The sequence below is a fragment of the Cavia porcellus genome, unplaced genomic scaffold (genome assembly GCF_034190915.1).
Source record: "Cavia porcellus strain 051 isolate PalLab524CR breed Dunkin Hartley unplaced genomic scaffold, mCavPor4.1 scaffold_46, whole genome shotgun sequence".
In the NCBI taxonomy this organism is placed as follows: domain Eukaryota; kingdom Metazoa; phylum Chordata; class Mammalia; order Rodentia; family Caviidae; genus Cavia; species Cavia porcellus.
The window spans coordinates 2,400,836-2,413,580 of record NW_026947529.1 but is presented as its reverse complement, the minus strand read 5'-3'; the positions used below and the strand labels follow the sequence as shown (position 1 = coordinate 2,413,580).

At 38.0% G+C, this 12,745-nt stretch overlaps 1 protein-coding gene across 1 annotated transcript; it reads left to right on the top strand.

The window, feature by feature from the left end:
* Positions 1-2,376: 2,376 nt before the first annotated feature.
* Positions 2,377-12,137, top strand: LOC134474955 (zinc finger protein 709-like). The gene is made up of 2 exons (XM_063244030.1): positions 2,377-2,386; positions 9,505-12,137. The coding sequence occupies exons 1-2, from the start codon at positions 2,377-2,379 to the stop codon at positions 10,299-10,301; spliced, it is 807 nt and encodes a 268-aa protein (XP_063100100.1). The 3' UTR covers positions 10,302-12,137.
* The last annotated feature ends 608 nt before the right edge of the window (positions 12,138-12,745 follow it).

The following is a 12,745-nucleotide window of genomic DNA, read 5'->3' as shown; positions in this document are numbered from 1 at the left end:
GACGTGCGGCCTGTAGTAAAGAGCAAAGCCTGAGGTAGATTACCCCTCCCATCGAGTACGCCAGTTTCCTGCTTACCGCGTAAGCAACCCGCTCAACAATATAGTCTGCCTGGCAACTGATGATGTTAGCCAATCAGCTTGCCTTGCTTACTTTAACATGATTGGACACTGTACCCGTATATATACTGGTGCCACCCCTGGGAGGAAGTAGAAGCCAGGTAGAAGCCCGGAAGTAGAAGCCCAGAAGGAGCCGCGGAGAGCGGACCGATAGAGGCTTCGGGGCAGACTGAAGCACAAGAGGAGCCGCGGAGAGCGGACCAAAGGAGGCTTCAGCTGGGAGAACCCAGGGCAGGCTGTACGGAGAAGAAGAATAAAAAGAAAAGGTTGTCCACTCCCAGACTTTGTCGTGTGTCCTTCCTGCCGGCCGGGAGCGGACATCGACAGGAAGAGCCAAGGCATTTTGTGGGAACAATAGTCCAGTTGTTCTGGTCATTGATTATGGTAATTGATGCCTATCAGGATTTCCTGGAGGAGGTGGTGGTAACTGTAGTACATTTCAAGCTGTTGCTTTTCTCTTCAGGAGCATGTAGACCTGGTCACTGCATCTTCATCTTCAGTTCTGGCTTTCTTCAGCTGTGCCTGTTGCAGTGATTGTTGTATTTAGTTTTCTGCATTGACTCTTGAAGGTTCCAGTTTCCCTCTGATTGTATATCGATTTCTGTCTACATTGACATCCTTTGCTAAAATCACAATAGTATTTGAATGGATAAAGTGATGTTTATACATTTAAAATATTCATTAATACAGGCCAGGGCTTTAAGCTCAGCAGGCAGAAATGTCTGCCTGGAAAGTGCTAGGTTGTAACTTTGATCCCTGGTACCTATAAAAAAAAGTAATTTAAACTGCAAGGCAAGAAAATCATTTCATGTGTGAAAATGTAAGTTTACAAAATTTATAACTATGTCAATGGCAAATTAAACATTGTTAATAGTCATATTTAGTATCTAAAGTTGTTGGTTCTGGGGATTGAGGTCAGTGATAAAAGAAGCTGCCTGGAGAGCACAAGGTAATGAGTTCAATCCCTCATACAAAAAAAAAAAAACTTGCAGTTGTCAGCGATGCAGTGCTATGAGCACATTTACTGAAACTGATACTTGTTAATTAATAGGCTTCATGTTTCCTTTGTGGTCTATGAAATACCTGCAGATAACATGGCAATTACAGTAAATGATGTACTGTGCCCTACAGGATTGCTATTTTCTGAGTTGTTTTTATTTTTTGTTTTCCCACATACTTGAAAGTTGAAAATGTTGGCTGATGCTAGCTAGAAAAACTGTGATAATCATTTTATTCAATTTAGTGATATATTTCCCTATATTCATTAAGAACATTTTATTTGCTCCAATTACCCCAAGTCAAATTGATAAACAATTCTTAAAGTTACAGGCAGCTGAGTTAGTTAGAAATACAGGCAACCATACCATGATATAGTGGAATGAAATTCCTGAACTTCTATGTCTGGTATGAATTTGTGTTCTCTAAAGTGCAAGAATGAATTTTAAGAACAACAGAGTTGAAGAGCAGAATATATTTATTGAGAGATAGAAAGTGAAAGTATTTTGCTCTAAATAGGATTTTTTCGAATTGGGAGGTGGAACCAGGGGACTTTTACCTTGAAGTCACTTTCCTCTCCCCTATTCAACCTACCTGTGGCCAGAAAAGAATCTCAATCAGCTACTTGCATATCAGCAATGCCACCTTTAATTAAGCACCACCCACGCCACAAACCATATGTATGCCACCCACATATTTCCAGAGAAAAAGCCAGACCCCCAGTGGTCATGGGGTTCTCCCCATATTCTTAGAATAAAGGCCATTTTGAATTTGTATTCTCTTCTTTACTACACCAAAAATCCTATCTGAAAGCTTCTATCTGAGAAAAACAGGAGGGATTCTGAGCCTCTAGTAAAAGACTCTGTCTTTTCTAGAGACCTTATAGAATAAAATCATGTGATGAGATAGGTTTAAAGTGGGTTAGGTTACTGAGACTACCAAGGAGGTAAATTAGCACAATAGAGAAGCAAAATATAAGAAATGTAAAAGTGGCCTTTTATTTATAGAATTTGGAGAGGAGCTCACAGCTACCAAGGGTTTGGCTCCCCACCCTCCCCCGAATGACTATGGGGTTATAGGGTATATGTGACTTTTGACTGGATGTGGTGCTTGGAGGGGACATTGATGTCATGCTAGGAGCTGATGGGAATTTTCTTTAGGCCCCTGGGAAAGAAAGAGGAAGTTGTATTCAAGGAGAAAAGAGGAAGTGGCCATATGAGTAAGCATCCCTGATTTCTCATTCTTCCACCTTGAACTACAACCATGAAGTCCTGTAAGTGTTTGAAGGTCAAAGCTCTTTCAAGTACATCCTTCGGTTTGAATGAAGAAATCAAAACAAGAATTTTTGCTATCTGTCTTCCTCCATGGCTGTTGGTAAACCATTCATAAGAAATATTTTGAGTCAATTCCTTAATGCATGGTCCATACCATAACCAAAATTACAGATCAGTTCAGTTTCAGAAAAAGAAGCAGCAATTAAAGGCAGGGTTAAAGCCTTCAATGCAAGTATCCATGGCATGGTGAGATCAACAATGTGTGATACAAACTACTACTGATTTCTCTGACTTCAAGAAAGAGAAAAGTTTATACTAATATTGTTATCCTGGAATGAATCTCCCGGTCTACTATGTCTGATATTAGGATTTTGTCCTGTAAAGTCAAAGAATGAATTTTAGGAACAACAGAGATTAAGAGAAGAATATACTTATTCAGAGAAAAAAGGTGCTTGACAGAGAGAAGGTATCCTGAGCAGGTTGCCAAAGACTGTCCATTCTAGGGACCTTTATAGAGTAAAATCATGTGGTGAAGTGAGTTTAAGGTGGGGAAAACTAGGAACTCACAATGCAGATGGGCATAAGGTGGCACAGAGTTATGGTAGCCAATAAGATTATAAGTTCAGGTAAAGTTGATTTAATTGGGAACAAAGGGGGAAGTGAGTCACATAGAAAGCAGGCATTCTTAGGCAGCTGTGTGTCTTCCCTTAGGGGTTTGGGAGGGTGACTCCTGAGTTCCTCAGGATGATAGGAACTATTTAGAATGTCAGTCTTTAGGATAAGGATACATTTCTTTAAATGGTGACTCCTGACTTCCTCAGAGTGCTAGGAACTATTTAGAATATCAATCCTTAGGATATGGATGAATTTGCTTATCATTTATCTTGAGCCTTGGCCCATAGCATGAGGTGTCAGTCTTCTCCATAGTTGCAAGGTATCTGGTCTCCTGCATGGGCTCCTTGGGGGACCTAGCCATGTCTCATGCCAATAGTATTTAAATAACTCAGGACCGGCACTGTTTAGAAAATTCATTACAGATGTCTTGTGCTCTGGGTGAATGTTCTGGGGATAACAGTGTGCAATGTATATACCATTGTTGCCCCCTGATTGACATGTTTTGGAATTTAATTTTAGTTGATGTGTTCTTTTTTCCTTGAAATCAAATGGATTTGAAAATTAAAAGCCTGAGGAAAGCTCTTCAGTACAGATACTCCTCTGTCGAGCTGAGATCACCACTGTAGAAGAATGGCAGCTCCAGAAGTCTCTGCAATGCAGCCTGTTATTTGGGATCCTCTCTTGCAGGGAGGGGCTCCTTTCCCTGTTTATTTTTGACTCAGAAGGACGACAGTAGAGCAGGAGTCAATCAGTGATGAAGGGGCAGGCTATATGAACTGTCCAATCAGGTGGGACACTGCTGGCTGTGACTTCTGTCTGTTCTGGTGGCTCAGCATGATTTACCTGTTCTGAGTACAACAGTGGTAGCAAAATGCTTGCTGGATCTCATTTAGTACTTTTGATGTCCTGTGGCCTGCTTGGCAAAGAACCTGAGAGATCCTGTAGCCATGGAATGGTGAGGTTGTGGATAGGCGCCCAGAAATAGCGTGGATTGGGCAAAACAGGTTACAAGTGTTTAGGAGTAGTTCCAGTGTCTGGAGCCTCAGGTATTTAGTTAGCTTCAGCTCCTGAGGTTCTCCAGCTTTGGCCATGGTTCATTCACTATCCCTTTTGCCTCTTGCTGTTGGCAAGGGTAATTTGGGATCCCCAGAACCCTGGCTTCACTATTTCAGCAGCAGACTCAAGAATCATCTTTGAAATTCACTGCTAGCCTGGTAAGTCCACTATCTTAGTCATTGGGCGGAGCTTGGGAAGACCCTGACTATGATGCTTTTGTAGTTTGTAGAGCACTAATGAGCTAGGTCTATGCCCTCTTTCTGCAGAGGAGCAGATCTGGAATGTCCAGAGTTTATTAATGTCTATAATGCCGGGCCTCATAGCCACAATGGCTCAACTTAAACTTGGGCTTCTTTGTATTTATAGTGATCTCCTAAATTTATAGTATGTTCTCCTATTTCCATCCTCATGACAGGTAGTGACAAAGGTCCTGAGAATTCAGAAACATGTAGTACTGTGGCTCAGCGGAGAAAGGCTTCTGAAACAACTGGTGAACTCCTGTGTATTATACAGATCAGTGCAAAATAATTTCTGATCATACTTAATTATTTAGGTGGCAGAGACTAGGTTTGTGAGAATAGCCATAGAGTTTTGAATTCTGAGAAATATGAAGCAAATATGAAAGTGTTATCAAGGACGGGGTAAAAATTTGTGAAGGACAAATTCCAGAAAGGGCTACCTGTTAAATTCTCATCGAAAAATTCCAAAATTTACGCATTTGCATGGAAATATACATGTGATATCCTTCCGAATGTAAAGGAATAGGGGTGTCTCCTCTGAATTAAGAGCTGATTTAGTAGCTTCGTTGTTAATAGACAATTTAAATATGGAAATTCTGTACAATGGACTTATCTAAGTAGTGTGAATGAGAAGCCCTAAATAGAAATTTTGCAGTGATATTGTAGTTAGGCATGAAGGGTTTCCTGCTTAGGATGGATCAGAGGAGTGTGGAAAAGATGTGGAAGTGGCTGACAGGATACAGGCAGCAAATAGCAGGACATACAACAGAGAGCGTCTTCACTGAAAGTCAGGTAGTTCTTAGAGTAAGTATGAAGTAAAGTTGGGTTCTGATTGCTTCATTGAGGTGATCAACACTAGCTCTGGCAACAAACAATCAGTATTCCACATCCCTGTCAACCCATAATTTTTGTGTTCCATACTTGAGATCTAATTTGATTATCTCTAATTATGCCCCAGTGTCATGAAGCTGAAATTTTCAATTTTTTTGTACCAAGGATCAAACGCATGACCTATGCTTTCCAGGCATGTGTTCATGCCACTGAGCTAAATACGCAACTATGAAAATGTTTTCTGTGTAGTAAGGACGATACCCACATTGTTTCTGAGAAAGTGTTGAATATTGTTGGAATTTTTCTGTATTGTATGGCTATAATTTTTTTTAAAAGAAACCAAAGGTGTCTTATGCAGTCTCTTTTTAAGTTTCACTTTGTCTGTTCGGTGTCTCAATCAGGGTTTGTCTATTTTAGACAGCTCTGTAACTTAGGCTAGCCCCAAATTCAAGGAAGAAATCCTTCACCAGCCTCCCAAGATATATTTCTTATATTTGAATTGAAAGTGATCACTTGGTGACAGTGAGGTATAATTTACAGCTTGGGCCTGGTTTCATTTTATATACATATTTTTAAAATACAGCTGTTTTCCACTAACACTTGAGTTATTATTTATATACAATATTTGATGTTATTTATGTTTTGTTCTATGAAACTAAATTCATGTTTCAAAATGCTGCTTAAGTATATTAAGAACAAAGTACTCATTGGCCTAAATGAGATTTGAACAGACATCATCTGTAGTCTATCAAAGTGATTACTGAGATTTTTTATTTAATTTTGAAATTGGTAAAATAGAACAGAACAAGGCAGCATAAGGTCAACTAAGATCACACAGTGAAATTGGTACACAACTTCACAACAGGTTACTGGGATAACAGTAATAGGTATCACAGTATATTTTGTTATCTTTGTCATAGTTGTTCTTTAATCACATATGTGAAAATGAGATGAAATACAGAACATTATAGAACTTATCAAAACAGAATATTCAATTGAGCAGTACCATTAATCAGAATAGAGTGAAACAATAATAAAAACATTTTCCTTCAAAGAGATAGTAGAAGGAAGTCCCCCTTATTTGCTATGTTCAACTTCCCATGAGATGCTCAGAATTCTGGTTCCTATTTGCTAATGTGGGGTGACAGGAGAAGAGGGGTAGGGAAGTGGGATGTTTGATTCTAGGTGGTGCATCAGTAGGTTTGGGGTTGCTTACTAGGGAGGCAAGCTGGTTGTTTGGTTTCACAGCGCCCTAAGTTCCAACATAGAATGGATCTTAGGAGCTGCTGCTGGTTATCCCCCCGGAAGGGCTGCAGTTTTCCAGACCTCCACTGCTCACCAGGGAGGGGAGGTGCTTGCTTGGCTTTCCAGTGTCCTAAGTTCCAACATGGCAGGGACCTTAGGAGCTGCTGCTGGTTATCCCCCTGGAAGGGCTGCATTTTTCCAGACTGCCACCGCTGACCGGGGAGGGGAGGTGCTTGCTTGGCTTCCCAGGCAATTGATGAGACATTTATCTGCCTCTGTGCTTTGTGGTTGCTGGTCCTGCAGGCTTCTCACTGTGAGCTCTGCTTCAGAGAAAGTGCACAGGGAATCTTGCCATGACTCAGCACGAGAATCAGTGCTCCTATTTGGCTGTTACATTAGCAGTGAGTTGCAATCTAGCATCAAATTTGCTGCTTTCAAAAATGTGTATAAACACAAAATTAATGACCAAGACATGGATTTAAATTTGAACAAATCAGTTTTCATTCAGCTGTTTTGTTTGGATTTATTTGTTTAGTTTAGTTTTGTTTTATTGAGACAAGCTTTCTGTATGTATATCAGGTGGATTTGAACACCCTGTGGAGCCTAGAATTGCCCTGACCTCAATGATGCGTTCCTCTCTCTGCCTTTTGAGTGCTGGGTTTATAGATATGCACCACCACACTTTGCTTTTGATTCAGATTTGTAGGACAGAATTTAAGATATCCCAAACCTGGGGTCTCAAGCTTCCTTTGAGAAATATATGTATGATCCTTTAGGAGGCAGTGACCTTTGAGGATGTGGTTGTGAACTTCAGCAATGAGGAGTGGATTTTGCTGAGTCCATCCCAAAAGAACCTCTACAGAGATGTGATGGGTGAAATCTTTAGGAACATGGCTGCAATAGGTAAGGATGAAACCTTTTTGGCACTCATGCTGTCAGAATATTGTTTGTTGCTCATTAGTGCTGTTTCATTAAAAAGAATATGAAAATATTTTTAAAAATATCTCAGACCTGGACACATTATATCATAAATCTAAACAAAATCTATTAATTTGTATGCATTACTCAACTGAGTCCTGGTATTTCTATGTCTACAATTCAGGAAGACTTGGGGACATCAAGGAAGCTGAAAAAGAAGGCAAAATGTACTGGAGATACTTAAGGTAATTCACACTCACAAGGAGAGGAATGTTCCTGAGTAATTAGTGAGTCAGCAGAAAAGTGACCACCAAAGAAATGAGGCACCATTCAATTTAATGTCAGTAATATTCTCCAAAGATGTATAAGCTAGTGTATATATGAGGGAATTAAATCATGAAAATGTATGACATTGCATATAGTTGTATACGAAAGGCATACACTTTGAGTTATGACATTCTGCCTTCAGTTTTTCTACCCATATATACATGTGAATACAACACATTCATTATCTAATAATTGCTAAGATTGCAATAGAATTTGAAATAAAACTGAGTGCTCATGTTTCCAAGCCACGCTCTAGACAATCGTCGATTCTGACTAATATTCTTAGTAGGCAGTTGGAATGTTAGTGCACTCATTTTGAATATCAGTATGCAGTTGTCTCTAGAAATTGATCCCCTCATACTTGTCCTGAATATTTTCAAAATGACAAAATCTGCATAAAATACTGATACATGCTTATTCATATACAAAGCAGATCATGTTATAACAGATCAGGCCTTGAAGCTTATCTATCTATCACTGGATTTGTAGAGAAGGAAAATGTTAATAGACTCTCTGTGATTGTGCATTCTTGTAAACCCAGCACACTAGGAATCAGATTTTGCAGAATGGCAATTTCAAGTTCAAACTTCACAGCTTAATGATCTATGAAAATCTCTTAAAATAGATTTTAAAAAAGCTATAGATTTATACTAAGACCTGTTCTTCATTCCCAGCCCAGAATGGAAAACAATGTGTTATGTAATGTCAAAAAATAAATAATATAATGTCACTTGCCGTAAGAATTAGATGGGTCTTTCAACCATCAATTCAGTGAAATAGCTCAGCTATAAAACCTAAAAGGTCACTGGCTTTCTTTTAGATGAGAAACCAAAATACAAAATGTGTAAAGAAATGAAACAGGGTTGTTAGAGAAAAGTAAGACTGACCATATGGAAAAGGGGACTACAGGTTAAGGACAGAAGGGAGATTGTGATGGGGAAACATATGAGAATAATCTGCATGTGATACATATATGTACCCATGCCCAAAGTGAAGCTAAAGATTATGCATTTCAAAGTACCAACTTTTAAGATTTCCAAATGTGTACCAGTCTTTTGGTTGTTTTCAACATATCTTACAAGGCCTTTCTGTTGCTTCATGGTCAGAATTTCTTAGCAGGCATTAAAAACAGAACTTGATATTAATGCAGTCATTAAATGGAGACCAATTTCACTGTGAATTTTTCTTTTTTTAAATTTAATATAAGGAAAGATTAAATAAGATAAAATAAGTATAAATAATACTGCTTTCAAAGTGAAAAAAACAATAAGAAATTGCAAGATGATGATTACAAATGCTGATCATAGAAATAGTTATGAAATACAAAAGTGAAACATATGAATTGGGGATTCAAACAGTGAGACTGCAAACAGTTTTGTTCAACTCTCCAAGAAAAGCTTATTAATATGGTTATAAATCCTATATGTGATTTTGTCTTTACAGAAATGACAAGCTAGGGAAATCTTATGGATATACATCTTGGAAGCAGTGTAAAGAAGTATTCCTTTGTACTGCAGAAGGTAATGTGAATGTGAAAGAAACAGAAACACACCACGATGTTCAGATCCATGAAAAATATTGCAGTGGAGGGAAACCCTATGTATGTCAGCAGTGTGGAAAAGGTTTCACCAAATCTGGACATTGTAAGCAACATGAAAGAATTCACACTGGAGAGAAACCCTATGTATGTAAGGAATGTGGGAAAGCTTTTAAAACACAGGGAGATTGTAAGAAACATGAAAGAATTCACACTGGAGAGAAACCCTATGTATGTAAGCAATGTGGGAAAGCTTTTACCAGACCTGATTGTTGTAAGCAACATGAAAGAATTCACACTGGAGAGAAACCCTATGTATGTAAGCAATGTGGGAAAGCTTTTACCAGACCTGATTGTTGTAAGCAACATGAAAGAATTCACACTGGAGAGAAACCCTATGTATGTAAGCAATGTGGGAAAGCTTTTAAAACACAGGGAGCTTGTAAGAATCATGAAAGAATTCACACTGGAGAGAAACCCTATGTATGTAAGGAATGTGGGAAAGCTTTTACCATACCTGGATGTTGTAAGAAACATGAAAGAATTCACACTGGAGAGAAACCTTATGTATGTAAGCAATGTGGGAAAGCTTTTAAAACACAGGGAGATTGTAAGAAACATGAAAGAATTCACACTGGAGAGAAACCATATGTATGTAAGCAATGTGGGAAAGCTTTTAACACATGGGGATACTGTAAGAAACATGAAAGAATTCACACTGGAGAGAAACCATATGTATGTAAGCAATGTGGCAAAGCTTTTAACACACATGCAAGTTATAAGGTTCATGAAAGAATTCACACTGGAGAGAAACCCTATGTATGTAAGGAATGTGGGAAAGCTTTTACCAGACCTGGATGTTGTAAGGAACATGAAAGAATTCACACTGGAGAGAAACCCTATGTATGTAAGGAATGTGGGAAACCTTTTACCAGACCTGATTGTTGTAAGCAACATGAAAGAATTCACACTGGAGAGAAACCCTATGTATGTAAGCAATGTGGGAAAGCTTTTAACACAAGTGCACATTGTAAGGTTCATGAAAGAATTCACACTGGAGAGAAACCATATGTGTGTATGCAATGTGGGAAAGCTTTTAAAACACAGGGAGATTGTAAGAAACATGAAAGTTCACATTCAATATAAAACCAGTGTATATAGGCATCATAAGAATGGTTTCAGCACATGTACATATTGCATAATGCATGAAAGTCTTCACACTGGGCAGAAAACTTACATATGTAAGGAATGTGGAAAAGGTTTCAGAAGAAATGCTCATTGTACAATACATTATAAAATTTACATGGTTGAGAAACCCTGTGTGTATGTGAAGAATGTGGGAAAGCTTTCACCACACATGGATTTTGTAAAATACATCTATGACTTCACACTGGTGAGAAAGCCTATGTATATAACAATGTGGCAAAGCTTTTACTGCATATAGTCATTGCAAAACACGTGAAAGAATTCACACTGGGAAGAACCACTGGCTATGTAAGCAAGTGGAGACACTTTCACCAGCCAGATTGTAAGTGAAATACATGAAAAAACTCACACGAGATACATCCTATGTGTTATGGGAATACTCTCAGCATGCTTGATCATTGTTACATATCTGAAATAGTTCACTAGGCAGAGATGATATGTGGATTAACTATGTGAGAAATATAGCCATCTTTCTTGTTAAATACATAGAAAAAGCATCACTGTTCAGACAGTTTAGATCTAAGTTTACTTTAAAAACCCCAAGGAGACCTGAAGAAATAATCAATACAGAAATTAGATGTCAATATTTCTTCACAAATATTCCAGAAATGACAAATCTGAGGTGGGGCTCTCCTTAGGTGCACATGTTGCATTTGGTTTTCAGTTAAACACTTGTACCTCTCTAGATTTTTTAATCTAGTTGTTTTTGTGCTTCAACATGGCATCTTGTAACTAAACATCCTAAACTGAAATGGGCTTTTCACTTTCAAGTATGGATAGTGCCTCCATACTTAATATTTTGTCTTTAAAACTTAAATTTTGTATTTTTATGGTGAATTTTAATGTTGTTTATTTAAAGAGGAAAAAAGTGTAGAAATAATAAAGAATTTCAGAAAAATAAACAATAAGAAATCACTAGTTGATTAGTATCATATTGTCATCTTAGAAGTAGTTGTTCAAGTTACAAATTTAAAGCATACAAACTGATATTCAAATAATGACACTGTCATGGTTCACCTCAATGATCCACCAAAAAGTTATTACTATGCCTATCTGTCCTACACACTTTTTTTTTTCTTAAAGAGGGTAAGATTAAACATAGCGAAACAGAGCAAAACAGTTCATAAGAAAACAAGTTAAGGAAACACAGATTTCAAAGCAAGCCCACTGGAAATGTTCACTGTCTATCTTACTGTCTCTAGTTTTCTTCCAAATAGTTGTTCCCATCCTCACACACATTGAATATATACTGAAGATTATAGAACTAATCAAGCTTGCTTTTTCGATCTTCAACACTGATTTTGGCGAAGTCGATAATGACTACCATAATGTCTCTCATTGTCTTTGTAGTAGCTGCCTTTATCTTTATATATGCTGAAAGGGAACATAAGAGACTAGACTAATATCACTCTGAACAGTGAATAATAATATCCTGAGAAGGAGAAAGGTGAGGAATTGCCTAAAAAAAGAAGGCAGAGGACATACTTAAAAGTGTATCAGGATTTAAAAGCTAAAGTCTTGTTGCTCTGTTTAGTTTGGTTATATTTTGTTCTGGTCTGTCTACTCATATTAGATTTGAGGGCACAGAGAGATAACCCAAAAATAGCAGTTTATACTATGGTAATTATCCTTAATTTCCTATTAACTAAAACTGAATCCCTATATTACTTATATTGTCTTCTATGACTGATGTTCTTTGAAGCTGGATTGTTTCAATGTTATTTGGCCTTGACTGATTTTATTCACATTTGGTATGCTTGCTGGTATCAAGTTCAAGAGCAGAGTCAACTACTCTGAAGATGACAAGGTGTAGAAGATATTCATTGGTGGGCTGGGTGTTTAGCTCAGTGGCTTAAGGCACCTGCCTGGCAAGTGTGAGGTCATGAGTTTCATCTCCAGAGCCAAAATAAATAAATAAATAAATAAATAAATAAAAGATATCCATTCCAGGTTTGATTATTTTTTTAATTAAAGAGAAGAAAGGAAATAAAAAACAAAGCAGTAAAAGGGTACAAGTAATATAGAATTTCAAGAAAAAATACAGTAAGAAATCACTAGTTAATAGGTTACATATTGTCATTGCTAGGGTTATTTCCAAAAGATGAAAAATATTAACAAAAGATGAGAAATATAAAATAAAAAGTGGCCTTTATTCTGAGAACATGGAGAGAAATGACCAGCACCCTCATCGCTGGCGTCCAGCAATCTCTCCAGCGGACACGTCGCATGGGGGCCTATAAATAGCCTCGGTTTGGGGTGGAGCCTAAGGCGGGCATTAGGGATACACAAGTAGCCCATTGGTCCTAGGTTTTGCACCATATGTAAATTTCCAGGGGCTGGAAGATGGCATCACAGGTAACTTCCTAGGGGCAGGGGAGATGGGG